Below are 22,827 nucleotides of genomic sequence, written 5' to 3' on the forward strand. Positions count from 1 at the left end.
GCTCCATCAAGGCACCTCCGGGCCCATCCAGTGTGGAAGCCCCCCTCTCCTGCCAGCACTCTCCTCCTCTGGATCTCTCTCCCTCCCTCCCTCCCTCCCTCTCTCTTTCTCTGGCTCCCCCGTGTCTTCTTCCTCCCCCTCCCTCCCTCTCTTGTTCTCCGCTGCGATGTCGTTTCTCTTTGGCTCTGCTTCTCTGCACACGCCCCTCCCTTTTCTCTCCAGCTCTCCGACGGCCCCTCCCTTCCTCCTGCAACCCCCCCCCCCCACACACACACCCCTCCCTTTCTCCTGCCCCCCCCCCCACACACACCCCTCCCTTTCTCCTGCCCCCCCCCACACACACACGCACCCCCCCCCCCCCCCCCGATTCTCCTCCCACCTTACTCTCCCGCATCACTGTGGCTGCACAATATGTGTGCATACTCAAGCATTAGCATGTGTGTGTGTGTTCCCCTCCTTCATTCATTCGGTAACATTGTTATCCAGTGCGTCCGCGGGTGAGGAGCCTGAATCAGTCTCTTCCAGAGGCTGACGTCTCTGTGTGGATGGATCAAAGTCTGAGGAGCAGTAATACCAGAATAATGTCTGGGCAGAAGCAGTAGCTCATCAAAAATACATGTGGTTCTGTCCTACTCTCTCTTATACTCTCTCCTCTTCCACTCTCTCATTAGTGCTCTCTCTCTTTTACACACCCACCCGCGCGCACACACACATTCACAGACACACACACATTTGCAGACGCACATACACACATTTACAGACACACACATTCACAATCACAGACACATTCACAGCCACACACACATTCACAGACACAAACACACACACACACACATTCACAGACACACACACACACACACACACACACACATTCACAGACACAGGATATAACAAGCTGGTCACATGCAAAACATTAGAATCACTATAAACAAACAATTAAAACACTGGATAAGAAACCAAGGCACTTTCACCACTGCTCAATACTGAAGAAACATAACTTCTTAAGCTGGGACAACATGAAAATATATGCAAATATCTGTCTTATGTATAAAACCATCCACAAATTAGCACCACCACCACGCTTTTATGTCACAACCAGGAAGAACGTCACGCATGGAATTAGATTTGTGTCTTTATTACATTCAAGAAAATAAATATGAGAGAAAAAAAAATGTTTGAGAGAAAAAAAAAAAATTGAGAGAAAAAGTTTTCACACTGATAGCAAAAAATATATATATTTGAGACTAAAAAAAGTTTTGTGAGAAAGTATTTTGTCATAGAATATAAAAAATATTAATTTGAGATTTAAAAAATTATTTCAGAGAAAAAAAACTTTCTAAAACTTTTTTTTACTCTCAAATATAATTTTTTTGCTATCAGTGTGAAAACATTTTCTCTCTCAAAAAAAAGTTTCTCTCAAAACATTTTTCTTCAAAACACAATTGGCTCAATATATTATATATTGATATATATATATATATATATATATATATATATTTTTTTTTTTTTTTTCGACTAAAAATGAATTGCCTTAGTAGGGTATAATAGTTAGACATTACAGGTGGTTATGACCAGCCCTAAATTATACAATTCTGGCCTATGTATTGCATTGTATGTAATACAGCGAAATGAATAAGAATAATATGCTGATTTACACTTCCCAACATTTTCATGTCTATGTCAATTAAATGTTTTACTTTGACCAACGGAGGCTTATCCAAAGACTGCAAGTCTAGATTCTGTAATCCTGATCTTGTAGTATCTGGAAATTCTTTGAAAATCCATGACAAAATCTACAAGATCAATTTGATCTGGGATAGCAAAAAAGGGATTACAAAATCTGGATCAGAATGATTAAAGGTTTCTAATATTGGACCCTGCCTCTATTTCTGTTTCTGCCTCTATACTGTATCTCTGCCCCTATCTCTGTTTCTGCCTCTATATCTGCCTCTGTCTCTGTCCCTAATCCTATCTCTATCTCTGTCCCTATCTCTGTCCCAATCTCTGTCTCTGTCCCTATCTCTGTCTCTGTCCCTATCTCTGTCACTAATCATATCTCTATCTCTGTTCCTATCTCTATCTCTGTCCCTATCTCTGTCCCAATCTCTGTCTCTGTCCCTATCTCTGTTTCTGTCCCTATCTCTGTCTCTGTCCCTAATCCTATCTATGTCTCTATCTCTGTCTCTGTCCCTATCTCTGCCTCTGTCCCTATCTCTGCCTCTGTCCCTATCTCTGTCCCTATCTCTCTCTCTGTCCCTATCTCTGTCTCTGTCCCTATCTCTCTCTCTGTCCCTATCTCTGTCTCTGTCCCTATCTCTGTCTCTGTCCCTATCTCTGTCTCTGTCCCTATCTCTGCCTCTGTCCCTATCTCTGCCTCTGTCCCTATCTCTGTCCCTATCTCTGTCTCTGTCCCTATCTCTGTCTCTGTCCCTATCTCTGCCTCTGTCCCTATCTCTGTCCCTATCTCTGTCCCAATCTCTGTCTCTGTCCCTATCTCTGTTTCTGTCCCTATCTCTGTCTCTGTCCCTAATCCTATCTATGTCTCTATCTCTGTCTCTGTCCCTATCTCTGTCCCTATCTCTGTCTCTGTCCCTATCTCTGTCTCTGTCCCTATCTCTGCCTCTGTCCATCTCTGCCTCTGTCCCTAATCCTATCTATGTATCTATCTCTGTCTCTGTCCCTATCTCTGCCTCTGTCCCTATCTCTGTCTCTATCTCTGTCCCTATCTCTGCCTCTGTCCCTATCTCTGTCTCTGTCCATATCTCTGCCTCTGTCCCTATCTCTGTCCCTATCTCTGTCTCTGTCCCTATCTCTGTCTCTGTCCCTATCTCTCTCTCTGTCCCTATCTCTGCCTCCGTCCCTATCTCTGTCTCTGTCCCTATCTCTGCCTCTGTCCATCTCTGCCTCTGTCCCTATCTCTGTCCCTATCTCTGTTTCTGTCCCTATCTCTGTCTCTGTCCCTATCTCTGCCTCTGTCCCTATCTCTGTCCCTATCTCTGTCTCTGTCCCTATCTCTATCTCTGCTCACCAAGTCCTGCATCAGCCTGCATCTGCCCAGCCCAGATCAATACAAATGCATTAGATCATTTTGTTGTCTACATACATGATGGGTAATGCTCTTGTAGCCCTGTATCGTCCTGCCACGCTTCAGACCAAGAGCCTTTTCTAGTCCCAGTCCTAGCCCCAGTCCTAGCCCACTACTAGCCCCTGACCTACAGTAGCCCCAGTCCTAGCCCACTACTAGCCCCTGACCTACAGTAGCCCCAGTCCTAGCCCACTACTAGCCCCTGACCTACAGTAGCCCCAGTCCTAGCCCACTACTAGCCCCTGACCTACAGTAGCCCCAGTCCTAGCCCACTACTAGCCCCTGACCTACAGTAGCCCCAGTCCTAGCCCACTACTAGCCCCTGACCTACAGTAGCCCCAGTCCTAGCCCACTACTAGCCCCTGACCTACAGTAGCCCCAGTCCTAGCCCCGCTAATAGCCCCTTACCTACAGTAGCCCCAGTCCTAGCCCACTACTAGCCCCTGACCTACAGTAGCCCCAGTCCTAGCCCGCTACTAGCCCCTGACCTACAGTAGCCCCAGTCCTAGCCCACTACTAGCCCCTGACCTACAGTAGCCCCAGTCCTAGCCCACTACTAGCCCCTGACCTACAGTAGCCCCAGTCCTAGCTCAGCCCAGCCCTCCTACTGTGCTGCCCCTGTCCATCCTCAGCACTCCCCTGCCCCCTGTCCTCATTCCCTGAGCCTCTGTATCCAGTTTAAAAATATAGGTAAATCATCAATAATGACCCTAAAAGTGACTCTGGCCCTGTCTATAACTGTCTCTTTAGGCCGGATCAGCACCCAGCCGTATGAACATGCATACGTTCCACTTAAGGTTTAGTAATCTACTGGACAGCCAGAATAATCGCTGCAACTAAACCAGGCCAGGCTGCAAATACACACCAGCTAATTGGCTTAGGACACAGGACAAACATGTGAGGGTTAGGCAGACAAACGCTGTTCCCAGGAGACTAAGTTAAGGTTTGGCCAAGGCACTCACTTCCTCACTTAACCATTAAAGAATGGACAGTGTATTTAGGGTTTAGGTGCTGCGGTTGTGAGGCTGACCACCCGTCTTTGGTTACACTAATGAGGTACAAAGAGCGGTTAAATCTTGTCAGGTACAGGGCATGCCTGGGCGGAGGTTTAAACAGGTGCTTGCGTGAGTCAGATTGGTTGTGTATCCCGTCTGCTGCTATGAAACACTGACATGTACAGTACAGTACAGTACACAGCCCGTGCGCATGTGGACACGCAGAGGGCTAATCCCAGCAGCCTTGAAGGCCAGAGATTAACAGGGCAGTAATAAAGGTGCAGAAAGGAAGAGTGAGAGAGAGAGAGAGAGAGAGAGAGGGAGAGGGAGGGGGGGCAGGATGGAGTAATCAAGCTAAGGGATAAGTAAACAGATATAGACTAGCCAATGAAAACCCAGGGGGACAGGGACAGGAGACGGGGGTAGAGACAGACACAGAGGGAAGGAGACAGAGACAGGAGACGGGGGTAGAGACAGACGCAGAGTACGAGGAAGGGAAGGAGAGAGGGACAGGAGCCAAGAAGACGCACAAAGCGCACGGAAGCCCAAAGGAATCCAGTAGCTCTGTACCAACAAACTCCCACAAAACTACGCAAGGCGCCAGGATGGCCGTCTCCACCTCCGGGAGGGTCAAGTGACGCCCCCGAACCTCTCTGCCCTCTCGTACCCTCCCCAGAGAGCGCTGTTCCCCCTGCAGGAGCCTCACAGCTTAACCTCTCAGCTGCCCTGGACCTGCTGAGAAGAACTCAACGCCGGCAGAGCAGAGACAGGTGGGCTTTATCTGCGTTTTTGTGGTTGTTGTTGTTATTGTTGTTATACTCTTAAAAAGCATTTGTTGTTTTTTACACACTAATGTATCTATATGAGGACAACACATTCTGTGTTATATTTGACACAATCACTCTTAGAAAATCCAACACAACTAACACACAACTAAAATTCTCAACACAATAGTTGTTAGCATGTGTGAAAGTAACACAACTATTGCGTTGAGAGTTTGAATAATACACAGTGATTGTGTCAGAAATATAAAACAAAATGTGTAGTACTTACAGTGTGTAAAAAACAACACATCCTTTTTAAGAGTGTGCCATGTTTCTTTCACTGTTGAAAGTTGCTAATTATCATCTAAGTCTAATGTGTCCGTACTGCCAATGTCGACAAAGCTTATGAGGGGACTGAGCCACATTATGGCAGATCCACAGATAAAGGCTTTTTAAACTTTTACTAATGGAGATTGAGTGCCTTGGAGTTTTAGTTTTAGTAGGTCTATTTTTAAGCGTACTCTCTTGCTGACAAGTGTGGTTTGAACGTGGACCGGGCAGGAGGAGGCGGACCCTTCGGCCAGGCAGGAAGCTCCAGCAGCAGCTCCGCGGCGCCATGAGGACGGCCAGGCGCGCCAGCGCGGTGGAAGTGCCCTCCTTCCTCCGACAGCTGGCCAGGGAGACCGAGAAGATGGTCGCCTTCTTCTTCAAGGGGGGACAGCGCGAGAAGGGAGCGGAGGAGGAGGACGACGAGTTCGAAGACGACGACGACCCCATGCCCAGCCCCTATCTGGACAGACCTATCCTGGAGAAGCACATTGCAGAGGGGGGGTCACAGTGGGGGGTGAACTATGGCTTGGCCTGCATGCAGGGCTGGCGGGCGCAGATGGAGGACGCCCACACCTGCACCCCGGACCTGGGGGGGGATCTGGCGCAGTGGGGGTACTTTGCGGTGTTTGACGGGCATGCGGGCAACATGGTGGCGCAGTACTGCGCCCGGAACCTGCTGGGGCATATCCTCAACACAGGTAACCATGGAGATTAACTGATTTAACTGCTTTAATTGTTTTAGATTGATTGGTTGATTGGTTGAGTGACTAATTGATTGGTCGATTGACTGAATGACTGGTTGATAGATTCTTATGTGGGAGTAAGAATAACACAGGTAAAGCATTCATAGGAAAATGACATGGGAAAGTATTCCAATGTGGTCCTTTGTTAAAACAATTCAGACTGGTGGTCTGATGGACCTGCTGTTAAAACCCATCATGTTAGCTGTTCAGGGACTTGGAGACACAAAGTGCCTGATAGTGATTAAGAATGGATTAAACAAGGAGGACGGGATTTGAAGCCACTTTGTCAACAAGCCCAGGTTCACAAGAGTTCCTAGTGTAGTAGTAGTAGTAGTAGTAGTAGTAGTAGTAGTAGTAGTAGTAGTAGTAGTAGTGGTACTACTAGTAGTAGTAGTAGTAGTAGTAGTAGTGGTAGTAGTAGTAGTAGTAGTAGTAGTAGTGGTAGTAGTAGTAGTAGTAGTAGTAGTAGTAGTAGTAGTAGTGGTAGTAGTAGTAGTAGTAGTAGTAGTAGTAGTAGTAGTAGTAGTAGTAGTAGTAGTAGTAGTAGTAGTAGAAGTAGAAGTAGTAGTAGTAGTAGTAGTAGTAGTAGAAGTAGTAGTAGTAGTAGTAGTAGTAGTAGTAGTAGTAGTAGTAGTAGTGTATGCTATTGGTCCCCAGGGGAAAATTGCAAATGACATTGCGAGATACAATACAAGATGATCAAATGGTACTGTAGAAATGGTCCCTGCCTAGGTAGTTTCTGCCTCATTCTTGTCCTGGTTTATTATCTCCAAAGAAAGAGAAGAAAAGTCAAAGGTGGTTAGGGTTAGCCCGGCACCCGTTCTCCCGGAACAAGAACTGCCAGGACCTGTAGGGTTCAATATAGAACCATTTGTGACAACACGAGAACCCTCTGATAAAAAGGTTCCGGATAGAACAGATCAGATCAGAAAGAACCAGAAGTTCCGTATGGACCTGCTCACCATTTATGGATCTATCTGAAACATTGGGGCGCTATCTGGAACCTTTTCAGAGAGTTCTTCCAATAGTTCTATGTATTATAGTAATTTAGAGTGATAGCTGATAGTTCTTCAGCAGTTCAAAGTGGTCACTTATCCAAACACTATAGGACACATCTTTGCCAAACAGGAACAATGGACAATCACATTTTCATGTTATTTCTTGCCCCACCATGGTCTAGGTCTAGGACTATGTTTAATCTGTATGTGAAACCAGTCATATAAGCATCCCATTCGTATGAGTCAGGTCAAACTCACACAAATCTCCCATTCATCTCAATGGGAAACCCATCATTCATGCCATGTCTCCTCCGGGCCACCAGGGGGCGTGACGGCAGAGGAGAACCCAGAGCAGGTGAAGGAGGGGATCCGCGAGGGCTTCCTGGCCATCGACCGCCACATGCACAAGCTGTCACGCCGGGACAGCTGGGACAGGAGCGGCTCCACCGCCGCCGCCGTCATGCTGTCACCGCGCCACGTCTTCTTCATCAACTGCGGCGACTCCCGCACCCTCCTCTGTCGAGACGGCCAGGTGGCTGCTCTCCGTTCCTCTTTTCTTTCAGTATTATGTTTGGGAGAGCGTTCCTTTTGAATGGCCTTTCACAAGATCTGCTGATGCTCAAGGGCTATTATCTCTCTACAAGTTACAATATGAACTTCAATTCTGTTAATGATGCAATAAGTGGTTCAGGTTCGGGCTGGTTTGGGTTTAGTGGATAGTCAGTTGAATGTCTGTAATAGTTGGTTGAGCCTCTATAGACCATCTATATGGGGCCACTTAGTAGGAAAGATAACCTGACATTCTGTATAATATATTAATCAGTGTTAAAAGAAAATACATAACAAATATTCCCTGTTGTGTGGAAAAAAAGAGGTGTGAACATCATAACAATCAGTCCATATGAAATAACAACAAATCTCCATATCGCTGTGTGGACAACACTCTCATCGGTACCCGTGTCCTTCCCGACAGGTCATCTTCTACACGGAGGACCACAAGCCCTTTAACCCCCGGGAGAAGGAGCGGATCCAGAACGCTGGCGGGTCCGTCACCCTGCAGAGGGTCAACGGTTCGCTCGCCGTGTCCCGCACCCTGGGGGACTTCACCTTTAAGGAGGTACGGCGCCAGTCAACGCCACTCTGATTGGCACTCAGCATTAAGGGGTTGGACTGGGGGGATGAGGCCCTGCGAGAGACTAGCGTACTAGTCCGGGGGACTAGCGTACTAGCCAGGGGGACTAGTGTACTAGCCTTTTTTTTTTTTTTTTATGGGGGGATGGGGGGGGGGGGGGGGGGGGGGGGGGTGGGTGGAGGAGTGCTATATAGAACAATTTTGTAACAACAGAAGAACGCTTTGAAAATGATTCCAGGTAGAACCCATTTTAGGCCTTTAAGATTAATGAAAAACAGTTATACTGTACATGGTACCATAAAGAGTTTTATCTGGAACCTGGAAGTCAGTTTCACGTGTTGACGTGGACAAGCGTTTAATTGATCACTCTATTGATTGATTAATTGATTACTCTATTGATTGATTAATTGATTACTCTATTAAACTGAGGCGGAGTGGGCGGTAGAGTGCCGCAGCAGGAAGGTCCGTAGCCGGTTCTTTGACCATCTCAGGTGTGTGTCAGACGCCGCTTCCCTTGGGACGATCATCTCTCTCTTTAACTCCCATTCCGGGTTGGTTCTACATTCACCTGCAGGTGGAGTGGCGCCCTCAGACAGAGCAGCTGGTGTCCCCGGAGCCGGAGGTGTACCAGATGGAACGCTCGCCGCAGGACGAGTTCCTGATCGTGGCGTGCGACGGCGTCTGGGACGCCATCGGGAACGAGGAGCTGTGCGCCTTCGTCAGGAGCCGGCTGCAGGTGTGCGACGACCTGAGGGACATCTGCTCCCAGGTCATCGACCTCTGCCTGTTCAAAGTGAGTACCCGCTCTGTCCTGCATACACACACCTACACCCAGAGCTGCTCTGTCCTGCACACACACACCTACACCCAGAGCTGCTCTGTCCTGCACACACACACACCTACACCCAGAGCTGCTCTGTCCTGCACACACACACACAGACCTACACCCAGAGCTGCTCTGTCCTGCACACACACACACACACCTACACCCAGAGCTGCTCTGTCCTGCACACACACACACCTACACCCAGAGCTGCTCTGTCCTGCACACACACACACCTACACCCAGAGCTGCTCTGTCCTGCACACACACACACCTACACCCAGAGCTGCTCTGTCCTGCACACACACATACCTACACCCAGAGCTGCTCTGTCCTGCACACACACACACACACACACCTACACCCAGAGCTGCTCTGTCCTGCACACACACGTACACCCAGAGCTGCTCTGTCCTGCACACACACACACCTACACCCAGAACTGCTCTGTCCTGCACACACACACACCTACACCCAGAGCTGCTCTGTCCTGCACACACACACACCTACACCCAGAGTTGCTCTGTCCTGCACACACACACACCTACACCCAGAGTTGCTCTGTCCTGCACACACACACACCTACACCCAGAGCTGCTCTGTCCTGCACACACACACACACACACACACCTACACCAAGAGCTGCTCTGTCCTGCACACACACACACCTACACCCAGAGCTGCTCTGTCCTGCACACACACACACCTACACCCAGAGCTGCTCTGTCCTGCACACACACACACACACCTACACCCAGAGCTGCTCTGTCCTGCACACACACACACCTACACCCAGAGCTGCTCTGTCCTGCACACACACACACCTACACCCAGAGCTGCTCTGTCCTGCACACACACACACCTACACCAAGAGCTGCTCTGTCCTGCACACACACACACCTACACCCAGAGCTGCTCTGTCCTGCACACACACACACACACACACCTACACCCAGAGCTGCTCTGTCCTGCACACACACACACACACACACACCTACACCCAGAGCTGCTCTGTCCTGCACACACACACACACCTACACCCAGAGCTGCTCTGTCCTGCACACACACACACACCTACACCCAGAGCTGCTCTGTCCTGCACACATACTGTACCTGCATCCAAAGCTGTTCTGTCCTACTGTACATACAGTACAGAACACTGTACCTCCACCAAGAACTATGCTTCTTAAACGTGAGAGTCCAGTCCTGCAAACATACTTGACTTATCCATTAACTGGCACCCGCTTCTACAACGTGAGCGCCACTATAATGTCTGCTCACAATAGTCTGTCACTACAGCCTACAGCTGTACTGTAATGGTGCGTTCGTTTGTGGTCGGAGGTGGCAAGTCGTAAGTGGTGAAATACCTACCTCCGACCTGTGTGCAGTCGAGCTATATACCATTATATCACAGTTACCTAGTTATATCTAGTGCATTCGAGCAACTGGGGGCTGAGAAACATATCCGAATTCGCGACGAGGAAGTGCGAGTTCATGCAGTGTTTTATTTAATAATTCCTAGTAGCAAGTCGCAATTTGCCACCTCCCAGTTATAAACGAACGCACCATAAGTGTCCTGGTTGTCTCAGTCCTTAGGGCTTAGCTGACCCCACCCACCGGGCACTAAACCTCCGTCCCCTCCACGTCTCAGTGTGTCCAGCTCAGTGTCTCTGTCACACGGTTCTCCGGTAGGACACAGGACACACAGCCAGCCGACATAAGACAAGATATTCGCTAAAACACACATGCACAAATAAATATATACACACCATTAATAAATGCATAGTTGCCTATGTCTAACAAGATGGCGGCGTCAGCAGGGTGGTCAGTGTGTATCAGATGGGTCTCGGACGTGGTATCACACAGTTGATGTTATGTAACCAGATCTCCGCCAGGTCTGCTTACGGTGCGCTGGGCGGTGTTTACAACGGAACGTCTTATACCACACACCTCTGTCCTGGAGAGGATGGGCTTCCCTCAAAATAGATGGATTAGGACAGGGAGGGAGGGAGGGATGGAGAGGGATGGAGAGGGCTTGAGGGGCCAGCCCCCATTGGGCTTGGATTAAGGGTGTGTGTGTGTGTGTGTGTGTGTGTGTGTGTGTGTGTGTGTGTGTGTGTGTGTGTGTGTGCGTGCATGAAGCTGAATGTTCCTGGCTGTATTATCCTGGCTAGGACAGGGCTACATTTGATCACTGGCAACGCAAACAGGCTTAACCTACTGGAAGTGAGAGCTTTACCAGGACTGCATGTTCTCACAGCATGTTCTCCGCATGTTCTCAGAGCATGTTCTCCGCATGTTCTCAGAGCCATCTATACCCAGACATACAGTAACATGCTCTAACACTGACACACTCTGACCCTATACACGGGTTTAAGGACAATGCTCGTTTTTGACAACCTGGACCTTATTTACGACAAAGACAGATTGATGAAAACAACCGTTTCGCGGCAGAAAATAGATTTTTAGAAACTGCAATCTCGGTGCCCCGACCACCGCCATTACATGGATATACTGGCGCTGAATTTTAAATTTCTTCTACATGCCTCCGAACTACACCAAAGTGATCTCGGTGAGTCAAACGTCTTATAATATGTCGTAAATAAGGTCCAGGTTGTCAAAAACGAGCATTGTCCTTTAAGTGATTGTATCACAGCCCCAGCTGAATAGAACACTCAGGAATAGAGACCAAGATCCACTAAAATTAGTGGCAAAAACCATGTGTTTGTGTCTAAAAAATCACAGGTGGTGAAGTAGACGGTGCAGGTTTATGAGCAATCTCTACTGCCCTCTAGTGGTGGTGTGCAATCGTACTGACGATTCCTAATTAGCCTAAATCTCATGCCACGATCGGACACACACTGCGTTACCGCTTAAATGGTGACGTGAAAATGGTGAATGACGTTTTCACATCAGCGTGCTGGCTTTCAGGCTGACCACTCCACTGCCTCCATCAGCATCTGTGTCAACCATCAACCATCAACCATCAGACGCTAAGGAAATTAATCCACTGTAATTGACAGCCGCTGCGTCACGTCCGATGCCTGCGTCCACGGGCGCCGCTAGGAATTTTTGGCCCTATGAAAGAACATATAATATTGGGGCCCCCAAACCTATGCTTTATGACAATAATAATAACAATAACAATAATAATAATAATCATCATCATCATAATCATAATAATAATAGTGATTTATGGGGACCCCCGTCAGTGCAGGGCCTTTGGAATCATCCTAACTTTCCCCCCTTTACGGCTCCTGACAGTTGATGCTACGGATGCAGTGGAGCCAAGGGGTAACTGTACAGTAGGTCCTCATTCATCTCTATGAGATCACAATACAGCATTAGTCCACGGGTTCCATTAAGATGTCACAAAGGACTCCTAGCTCTCAGCGTCACAATGGAACCTCCACCTCAGCTTCCTCAGAAACTGAGGTGGAGGTTCCACGTCATGGAGCCAGTATCATGCTGTGTTCCGCTGTAATCTTTAAGCTTCTGTTATCAGCTTGTTGTGACATCATAATAACTTAATGAGGTTATGTTGTGCTGACACCTCTCCACCTCACCCCAGCTTAGTAATAATCACAGTACAGTGCTTCAAGTTCTCAATGAAGAAGCCAAATGTTTCTCATTCAAATAAACTAGCATATCAACATTAATAGCTTTTTCAAATCATTTTTCCCAAATGACAGTGAATGACAATCAATACTAATAGATGAATGGGTCCAATATGGAAAATACTGTGCTAGTGAGTTGTGCCATGGTGGTCAAGTCAAATCGATCAACCCTGCTCTGTGTCTCCCCCTACAGGGCAGCCTGGACAACATGAGCATCATAATCGTCTGCTTCCCTGGCGCCCCCAAGCTGTCACAGGAGGCACTGCAGCAGGAGGCGGAGCTGGAACAACTCATAGAGCTCAAAGTAGATGGTAAGACTGTGAGAGATGTCCTCAGACGGTAGAAACTGACTGGTTTTAGATTCAACTTGGCATTCGCTCTCAAATAACTCTCTCTCTCTCTCTCCCCCTCTCTATTATTATTCATTTATTACGTGCATTTTTATTGTTTTGTCATTTTGTGGTACTTTTAGAGGACTGTTCTTATGTGAAGCACTCGTGCTGGGAAGGGTGCTATACAAATAAAGTTTTACTTACTTACTCTCTCTCCCTCTCCCTCTCCCTCTCTCCCCTCTCTCTCTCTCCCTCTCTCTCTCTCACCCCCCCTCTCTCTGTGCAGAGATCATTCAGCTCATGCGCTCCAGGGACCAGGAACTTGACCTGCTCTACGTCATGAAGTTCCTGGCCTCCGAGAATTTCCCTGGCCTACCACCAGGGGGCGGCATCACCAGCAAGTAAGACTTGGAGGGAGGGAGAGAAGGAACGGGGGATGGGGGGGGGGGAAGCCAGGGGGAGGAAGGGGTGTAGGACAGAGTGAGGGAGCGATGGATAGAGGGGAGAAGGAAGGAATGGAGGAAGCAAGGAAAGTATTGGAGAAGAAGGGAGGAAGAAAGAAAGGAGGGAATTCCTATGCTTGAGCTGATGTCTGTATTCATGTGGTATGGACTGTAGCTGAGCACTCGCAGCCAAGGAGCCAATCAGAGGAAGCGCACCTGCTCTGTATCTAGAGGAGGGAAGGTACTTATGTATGAACTCCCATCTTGTTGGAACATCTTCTATTTCACCCTCTGCAGGAGAGACTGCATCGTCTCAGCCTATCAGAGGCTGACCAGACCCCACAGACCTCAGCAGCCAATGGTAGGAGACATAGTTTAAGCTTCACTAAACATTGCTGCCATTGACACCTGCTCACATTGGCACCGTCTGTTTCCCAGCCACAGATAAAGTTTTGGCCTTGTTTTTGGCTGGACGGCAACAGCAGGGCCAGCCCTATAAACACACATGTCTGTGACTGGCTGACTGACTGACTGGCTGACTGACTGACTGACTGACTGACTGACTGACTGACTGACTGACTGACTGACTGACTGACTGACTGACTGACTGACTGACTGACTGACTGAGTAATTGAGTAACTGAGTGATTTAGTTACACCATGGTCAGCCGGATGAAGTTATGCAGATTTAACTTTTGCGCCTTCGCGACTTAGAGCCATGTCGGGAAAGGGGGGGGGGGGGCATAAAGGCCTCGCAATGCCTATTTCGCACAGGGCCTCGCATATCTCCTAGACGGCCCTGCATACATGGTCCAGTTATTTAGGCCTAATAGGTTTTGACATGCAGTAGTCTTGAAAAGTGTAGTGGAGTGTGAGTGGAGATTCACTACAGAAATGGCTTCTCAGTTCTAGACTTCTGTGTCAAATAACTAAAAACAAACTGTATAATGTTTTGCTGCTTAGAGAGAGAGAGAGAGAGAGAGAGAGAGAGAGGGGGAGAGAGAGAGAGAGAGAGAGAGAGACGGTAACGTGCTCACAGTGACATCAGTATCTTGTGTCATTTCAGGACATCGGAGGATCTGAGGATTCCAACTAACTGCTGTTCCCATGGAAACAGAATTTTCAGCCTGGTGTCTCCATGGCAATGGGTTCCCGTATAGGGGGGACTGAGCTATGGAATCAGCCAATGGCTGAATGAGGAAAAGTGGCGAGCAGAAGATTAACCTGGAAATGACCTGTTAGCCGATCATCTCCACACTCTTCCTCACTTGCAAATGAACTCTCTTCAAAGACAAGTTATTATCCCCGCATGTTGAGTACTGACACAATAATGTAAAATAAGTTTATAGTTTGCAATGACAGGAGAATTACAAGACTGCTATGACTCATGGAGAGATTGGTTTTCACAGGAACATGACCTGGCCTCATGCCTGGGTAGATAGAGAGACTAACTAGATACCAGCCAACATTGCAAGCTTCTAGGCCAGCAAGCTCCTGCGCCAACACAGCTCACGTTACAGCACTGAACAGCAGACTGCAATACCATTACATGAACTGCACAGTTCAATCTACAGCAATTTAACTCTCTTTGACAAAAGACTAAATAAAACTCATGAGACGAGACGAAGGGACAGCCTCTCACGTGCGCGAGTACGGAACTCACGCGCACGGTTCCTGGAATGGGTCCCGTGATGGCCGGCCTGCTGGGCGATCGTTTGCACGATCCTGTGAGGGAGCCTGGGTGACATGCATAGAGGTAGCAATCACATGTTAGGGCTATGATGCACAACATGCAGTTCATATTATAAGAAGAGAAGGGTGGAAGGAGAGAAAGAGAGAGGGAGAAAGAGGGAGAGGGAGGGAGGGGGGTAGAGAGAGAACAGAGTTGGGATATGGATTGGAAAGTTCACAGGAACTCACACACACACACACCTCAAAAAAACAACCCTTTGCACTTTAGAGCACAGGCTCTAGGTGTGGTGTGTAAAATCCTATAGCACTTTAAATTCACTTCCTGTCCATTCTTCCTGTCAGTAAAGAACGATTTTACAATTTTCCAGTGTTTTAGGCTGTTTACTTTATTTTGCCGTGTGATGTGCTGCCTTACTGAGCTCTCTGAGTGTGTGTGCAGTAGGGATGAGACGGTATACCGTAAAACCGTGAACCGCGGTGTAAAATGTCCACGGTATTAGAACCGTGACATTCCCTGTGTTTACGGTATTACGTTTACGGTATTACACAATAATGCGCTGCTGAAGCTTCACATTTAAAGTTGCTTGCAACAGTTAATTTTGTAATTTAATATAAGCTTGCTATTAATAAACTGAGCTTAATTACAATAGTGTGTATTTTCCATCATGTGTTGCACTGTAGTTCCTTCAAAGTAAAATACTTGTTTTTTTTATGTGCGTTGGGGAGGTGAAATGACGTATACCGTGAAATACCGTGAACCGTACCGTGTAACTAGATACCGTACCGTACTGTACCGTTTAACTAGATACCGTACTGTACCGTGTAACTAGATACTGTACCGTACCGTACCGTGTAACTAGATACCGTACCGTAATGTAAACATCCATACCGTCTCATCCCTAGTGAACAGTATATCAAGGTTTTACTCCTGGCACTCTGAAGGTAGACATGTAGACCTGCACACAGCTGCTATTTCCTGTTGGTTAATAATGACGGTAGGAATCGTGACAGGTTTTGACAGCACAATATGTGAACAGTTGTCATGAATGATTTGATGATTGTTTGTTGTACAAAACTGTGTAATGTTTCATTTTTAGTGTTTTACTTTTAGCCGTTAGCAAAACAAAGGGTAATAAATAAGATACCATTCAGTGATAATGTTGTCTTGTCTATGGTGGAGCCAAATAAAAAAAACTGTCCCCTTCTGTTGTGATAACCAACTAACCATCCAAGTATTCCCAGCCAGCATCCTCAGCCACAGGCCACATCCAAAGGCTAAAGAGGTTTAGCTAAACTTTAGCTAAGCATCTGTAGTCTAAACCATTATCACGCTAGAGAGGATCAACACAATATCTTATCTGGAGAGAGAAAAAGTCACACACCCCCAACACCACAGGGTCTCCAGAATGTGTTGTCAAGGTGACACTGGACCCAACACCTCTGTACTAATTAACCCTAGGAGTTCATTCACCAGCGTGCACCCCCTCCCCCCTCACACACACACACACACACACACACACACACACACACACACACACCACCGCTGCCACCAGACAGAGCCAGGGGAAAGTGGACAGCACTAGTCTGCTGGAACACATGTCAACAAGAAGATAAAGAGCGAGGACAAGAGGAAACTTCTGAGAGAGAATACAGACGACTTAGTGAGTTTTTATAGATTTTGATTAGTTGATGTGACGGGTACTCATGTTTCAGATGTGTAAAAAGTAAAGACTGGTGGTAGAGGGAATAGGGTCTGTGGTTCTTCCGTCAGGACTCTACTGAATATCAGGTCAGAAGGAACATTTCTTTAGTTGGGTCAAACAGGCCTGGGGAGTGGTAGCCTACATTTTGTTAAGTTGCTAAAGTAGCCTACCTTCCGAAGTTAATTGGCTAATTCAGCACACCTGTTGCTGACAGGGAGTGGTCAACGCAGGGACCGTCAGTTGTCTGTTTCACGGTCACCTGCTCGCAGCTGTCGAAGTAGAAGAAACGTTTCTTTAATTAAGCATCAAGTCGTAGGCTATAGTGGCTAACATTTATAATTAAACTTTAGAAGTGTTTACAAACATTTATAGTTAAACTTTCGAAGTGTTTACAAACATTTATAATTAAACTTTAGAAGTGTTTACAAACATTTATAGTTAAACTTTAGAAGTGTTTACAAACATTTATAATTCAACTTTAGAAGTGTTTACAAACTGACCCTAATTAGCCTACGTTGTCTCGCATCAGTCAGTCATTCAGAATGCCGTTGAACGTTGATGGCGACCCCGGGTACGGCAGTGTGGCGGCGGGCAGTAGTATTCACAGCGGCTCAGAGACGGTCCCGCTCTTGATCCCGGAGGAGCCCGAACCACAGCCGTTCAAATGGGAGCCACTGACCAAGGAACAGCTGGAAATTGCCGCGGGGGGACCTGGGTGGCGTAAGGTGCGTTCCCGGCTGGTGTTGCTGTTCTGGTTGGGTTGGCTGGCCATGCTTGGTGCTTCCATCGCCATCATCGTGCAGAGCCCCCGGCCCGTAGCCACGCCGCTGCTGTGGTGGCAGAAAACGCTCTTCTACCGCTTGCAGCCCGCCCTGTTAGTGGACGAGGAGACGGGGGGAGCCGGCAGCATCCACGGTAAGAAAGGCTATTGCTCTAAAATTTCGCTCAGAAGGGCCTAATGCCGCGTTCCAGGCAACCCGTAACTCGTGTTTTTCCGACCTCCTACACGTGAAAATGCTCTGGAATGGCAGTCAAACCCGTAACTTCCCACCCGTGAACTCGTACAGATCGATGTAGGCCTACTCCCAGTTGCCGGGTGGGAAGTTACGGGTTTGACTGCCATTCCAGAGCATTTTCACGTGTAGGAGGTAGGAAAAACACGAGTTACGGGTTGCCTGGAACCCGCCATAAGCCTAATAAAATAAAATAAAAAAAACTATATAAAAAAAAAACTTTTTACAAGTTTCAATCCGGCAATTACAACCTAGGCCTAAACAGAACTGCACAGGCCACTGCTGTTGGGAAGTCTGGTGATTAAATAATGTTTAAGCCTATTTCAATAAATAATGTCAGCATTGTATAGTTTCAGTGAAGTCCCTTTCTCCTCCAGCTGTGTGTGAGCGACTGCCCTATCTGCAGAGCCTTGGGGTGGGAGCGCTGGTGCTGGAGGGGCTGTTCAGTAAGACCCCCTCCCCTCCAGACCTCATGCACATAGACGCCAGCGTGGGGACCGTGCCCCAGATACAGCAGCTGCTCGCAGAGAGCCACAAGGCTGGTAAGAAGTGCCTGAACACGGGCTCACGTGTTGCTACATAGAACCGATCGGCAGTAGTGACTCTGAAAAAAGGTTCCAGATACAGTAGGACCCTTTTCAGGTCAGAAGGAACCACTGTAAGGTTCCATACAACACCACAGACCTGAAACGGCTTCTCTCTGGATTCTCCTCTGAGATTCTTGCGCCTGAGAATTAGAATAGTGTGATGGTAGGAATGAATGAGAAGCATGAGAATTAATCTTTAAGAGTTCTAGAACGCAAGGACTTGAACCCTGGCTACACACCTTTATGTCTCTCACCCCTTCCCTCTCTCTGCAGGTCTGAAAGTGGTTCTGGACTTCTGTGACCTGGATCTGTCTGGACCTCAGGTAGGCCTACTTTATTTAGGGCAGGACGACACATTGTCTTACAACAGGTGACATCATCTTAATGTGACGCGTCCAGTTTCATTGACGGCTGTAGAATGGAGCCGGGTGTCAGGTATGAGGAGGAGTCCTGTGTTTTGGCAGTATGGGGCCCTATTCTGGCTGGAGCAGGGCGTGGCAGGCTTCGCCATCTGTGACACAGACGCAGCGTACTCAGAGAAGGTGAGACGGACTGAAGAGCTGATGAAGCAGAAATAGAGAGAATGAATGGATTGACACACAGATGATAAACGAACAAATTAATGGGTGAGTGAGAGAGTGAGAGGGTGAGAGGGTGAGTGAGAGAGGGAGTACTACACTGTATGTGTGCCTGTGTTTCAGACTCTGATGGAGTGGAGAATTCTGGTTGAGGAGTTCAGCACACGGAATGACGAGAGGTAACATGGTCTAACTAACACACTGCCCCTCTATGCCCGCTTTACAGAATGGCTGTTCCACTGCTGATTGTGTGTGTGTGTGTGTATGTGTGTGTGTGTGTGTGTGTGTGTGTGTGTGTGTGTGTGTGCGCGCACGCGCGCGCGTGTGCGATTGTGTGTAGAATCGTGGTGGTGCGACAGACAGGAGAGTCTCCTCCTGCACTGAATACCTCCAGCCCATCCCTCAACAGCTCATTGGTCGAGATGGTCACAAGGTCAATCCTGCCGCGCTCAGATCACCTCCTGTCTGCACAGGAAGTCGCAGTTGCCGTGGAAACACACCTGCTGACATCCAAAGGGGACATATGGCCAAGTTGGACGGTAGGGCACAGTTGTTTGTCCCTCATTGACTTACAGTAACTTATTTTACTGCATAACCGATGCAGTTATACCTTAATATTGGCCAAGGTACTTAAGCGTGCGTGTGCGTCAGGTGGGAGGTGAAGTGTCTTGGGGGCTGCGTAGAGTGCTCATGGTCGTGATGATGACGCTACCTGGAACACCTATGATCAAATATGGAGAAGAGATCTCCCAAAATCAGGTACTGTACTCTGGGCTTCTGCCCACATGCGCCCCCTGTCCTTTCTGGCTCTTTGGTTGTCAGGTCATACAGTGCAATATACCTGAGGAACCCTGTTTTATTTCTCTCCTCCAGAATGTGTCTCGGGTAGAACAGACTACTGGTCAGGGAAAATCACCGCTGGTGAGCAGGGGCTCAAAGCCTTCTCCTCCTCCTCTTCTCTTCCTCTTCTCTTCCTCTTCCTCTTCTCCTCCTCTTCTCTTCCTCTTCTCCTCCTCTTCCCCTCCCTTTTACCCTCCTCTCCAGTCCCCAGTATTCATCTCCTCACCTCTCCTCTCATTTTGTGGTTTCCTCACCTCTTCTCCTTCTCTTCCTTCTTCTTCTTCTTTTCTCCTCTGTTCACCTCCTCTCCTCCTGACTCTGTTTCTGTTCTGCCGCCAGGCTGAGGGGAAACGGAAGCGTTTGGCCGTGGCTCTGTTCAGCTCCCTCAGTCACTCCCGAGCCAGAGAGGAGGCCCTCATCTACGGCAGCTTCACCTTCCTCCCCTTCAACGCCGCCTCCTCCAACTCCACCGCCGCCCCCGTCTCCTCCTCTCCCCCCATCCTGGCTTTCCTGCGTTCCTGGGGCTGCGTCCACTTCCTGGTCCTGCTCAACCTGGGGTCCGAGCCGCAGGCCCTCGACCCTGCCTGGGTCCCCAGGCTGCCCAGCGCTGGGGTGTTCGTGACCAGCACGGGGATGGACCGGCTGGGCGCCACCTCGCTGGACACTCTGAGGCTTCAGCCCCTGGAGGCCATCGTCATCAAACTCTTTGAGACGGGAAGCTACGGATCCTAGTGCATGCTGGGGGATGGAGAAAGGTGGGGGGGGGGGTATTGACGTGCTGATGCCTTTGTGACTTATGACTGAATTTGTCACGATGAAATGTGAAGACCTCACGAGGGGCGACGGATGTTAAACGCTGCATCAAAAGGTAGATCTGAAAAGAAGAAAATAGTGAAAGTGAGAAGTGAAACAACTGCACAGTAAACATTGTCCCCCACCAATGACAGATGTATACAAATATAGGACATATATTTATGTACTATAGAAAATGTCTTATTATTATTATGAGGCATGTCCCTTTGTGGTAATGACGGACTGTATGCGTGATCAGATATATTAAAGGTTTTACGTGTTATTTATTTTATGTGCATAGTATTTATGTTCCGGAGCTCTAAGCTCTTGTGAAAATTAGAAGGGTCCCTGCGCACTTTCTTTCAATTCTGGAAATCCAGAAAGCCACACAAATGACTCCTCTACGGAAGAGCATTAGGGCCAACAGCGGAGTTTTTTTTTTTTCTTTTTAAAGTTATCTCTGACTTTTTTTTCTCACAAATTCTGACTTTTTTTTCTCAGAAATTCTGACTTTAATCTCAGAAGTTATTTCAGACTTTTTTTCTCAGAAATTCTGACTATAAAGCCAGAAATTCTGGCTTTAAACTCAGAAGCTTAAAAAAATAATAAACTCAGTTGTTGGCCCTAATGCTCTTCCGTACTCCTCAATCCAGTTACAATTGCAACACATATTCATTAGGTTGTCCTCAGACGAGCTTGACAGCGAAGTCTCCAATCCTCTCGGTCGTCCATACATCCAGCCAGTTCTGCAGAACTTCCACTCCTGCGTCCCCCCCTAAGTACATGCACGTATGTTGGTGTGGGACATCCTCTTAATCGGTGCCCGTGTGTTGGTTCCCGGAGCACCAGCTTGCTGGCTGGGAGTTCATGATGTCTGCCCAGATAGCAAAAATTCTGGGCCATATATGGGCCGGAACTAAGCCACAAGGGCCAGATCTGGCCTGTATATGGCCCAGATCCGCTTGCTATCTGGGTGTGGCAGTGGCCAGCAAGTTTCATCCTCCTGGATGCCATAACAGATCATATAAGACACATTAGGATGGATAAATGAATGAACTATAGGGGGGAAAACAATGATGGGACTGAAGAAGACGGAGAGGGACTACAATAACAGTTTACTGTTATCAATAAAATTATTGAAAATAAGATTTTGTGTAACTATAATTCTTTCTGACCCATTATCTACCCCATGTGTGACGGACTATCAACCAACAGGACTGTACACGGGTGACCAAAAGTGCGATGAATTGAAATCGTTTTTTATGTTTACCAGCAGAGGGTGCCAAATACCTAGGTTAGAGTGAACACTACTCAACTCCACTGTGAAGCTCACCCCATGAGTTCACCATATCTCTTCACTCTGTCTGTGTGTACTGTCACTGTCATCTCCAAAGTCCCAAGATGATTGTCTGTGTACACACAATAGCCACTTTAAGTAAATCTGTTTCAAGAGCTTTGCAAAGCTTGCCCTTATCCTAACATTCTTCATGAGAACTCTTATAGACACCAATAAGCACGTCTCAGCCCAGGATTAAAATAACTTAACTTTAAAGTTATTTCAATTTCGCTCAATCTAAACCATGCATCCATTATTTTGAAAGTTAGTATGTGTGAGCTGAGCTCCCCAGAGTGTGGCACTGGATACTGTTTCGCAGACACATGGTCGGTGTTACACATGTTCCTGTTGCATCCATTATGCTTTCGTGGCAGGCTGTGCCTACAAGGAAACCGCAGTGTGGCTGTCACAAATCCAACAATGAGCAAACAAGGCATGGCAAGGGAAACTATTTATAAAGCACATTTAAAATGACTTCAGTCAACCAACATGCTGTACAGAGGTGAGCCCTAAGTAAACACGGAACAAGGAACACAAACAAGGAACTACAACAAACAATACAAGACATATTGTAGTGAAACGCCAGGCAGAAGAAGTGGGTTTTTAAGGAGGATTTAAAAATCTCCAATCTCAAACACATGACAACGCATCAAAAAAAGACCGTGTGTCTCTAGCCCACTCTGAGGACGAGTTGTGGGGTCGTGGCGTGTATAGTGGCGTGATGGCGAGACTCCGCCCCCTCGGGTCAGAGCCAGTCAGGAACAGTGTAGCTCTCTCTGGGCCACCCTCCTGCACCCACCGGGGAAGACCGTGTGTCTCTAGCCCACTCAGGGGCCGAGTTGTGGGGTTCGTGGCGTGGATAGTGGCGTGATGACGAGACTCCGCCCCCCCAGTTGTGGCTCACTTCCGTTGTGTTGTGGCTCACTTCCGTTGTGTTGTGGCCGGTTTGTGTTGTGTTGTGGCCGGTTTGTGGCCGGTTTGTGTTGTGGCCGGTTTGTGGTGTGTTGTGGCCGGTTTGTGGTGTG

The 22,827-nt window shown here is 47.8% G+C and overlaps 2 protein-coding genes across 2 annotated transcripts; both read left to right on the plus strand.

The window, feature by feature from the left end:
• Positions 1 to 5,460: 5,460 nt before the first annotated feature.
• Positions 5,461 to 14,357, plus strand: ppm1na (protein phosphatase, Mg2+/Mn2+ dependent, 1Na (putative); the record flags this gene model as incomplete). Its single annotated transcript, XM_084439649.1, has 8 exons — positions 5,461 to 5,872; positions 7,239 to 7,447; positions 7,889 to 8,032; positions 8,622 to 8,840; positions 12,681 to 12,798; positions 13,106 to 13,220; positions 13,560 to 13,623; positions 14,328 to 14,357. The coding sequence occupies 8 exons, from the start codon at positions 5,461 to 5,463 to the stop codon at positions 14,355 to 14,357; spliced, it is 1,311 nt and encodes a 436-aa protein (XP_084295775.1).
• A 2,841-nt stretch (positions 14,358 to 17,198) lies between these two features.
• On the plus strand, positions 17,199 to 20,406 carry LOC311310325 (amino acid transporter heavy chain SLC3A2; the record flags this gene model as incomplete). The annotated part of the gene is made up of 7 exons (XM_084439763.1): positions 17,199 to 17,571; positions 18,047 to 18,211; positions 18,530 to 18,579; positions 18,721 to 18,798; positions 18,958 to 19,013; positions 19,175 to 19,373; positions 20,014 to 20,406. 7 exons carry the CDS (start codon positions 17,199 to 17,201, stop codon positions 20,404 to 20,406), a joined length of 1,314 nt encoding a protein of 437 aa, XP_084295889.1.
• Positions 20,407 to 22,827: the final 2,421 nt, after the last annotated feature.

This window comes from Borostomias antarcticus (assembly GCF_949987555.1).
Source record: "Borostomias antarcticus genome assembly, chromosome: 1".
NCBI lineage: Eukaryota > Metazoa > Chordata > Actinopteri > Stomiiformes > Stomiidae > Borostomias > Borostomias antarcticus.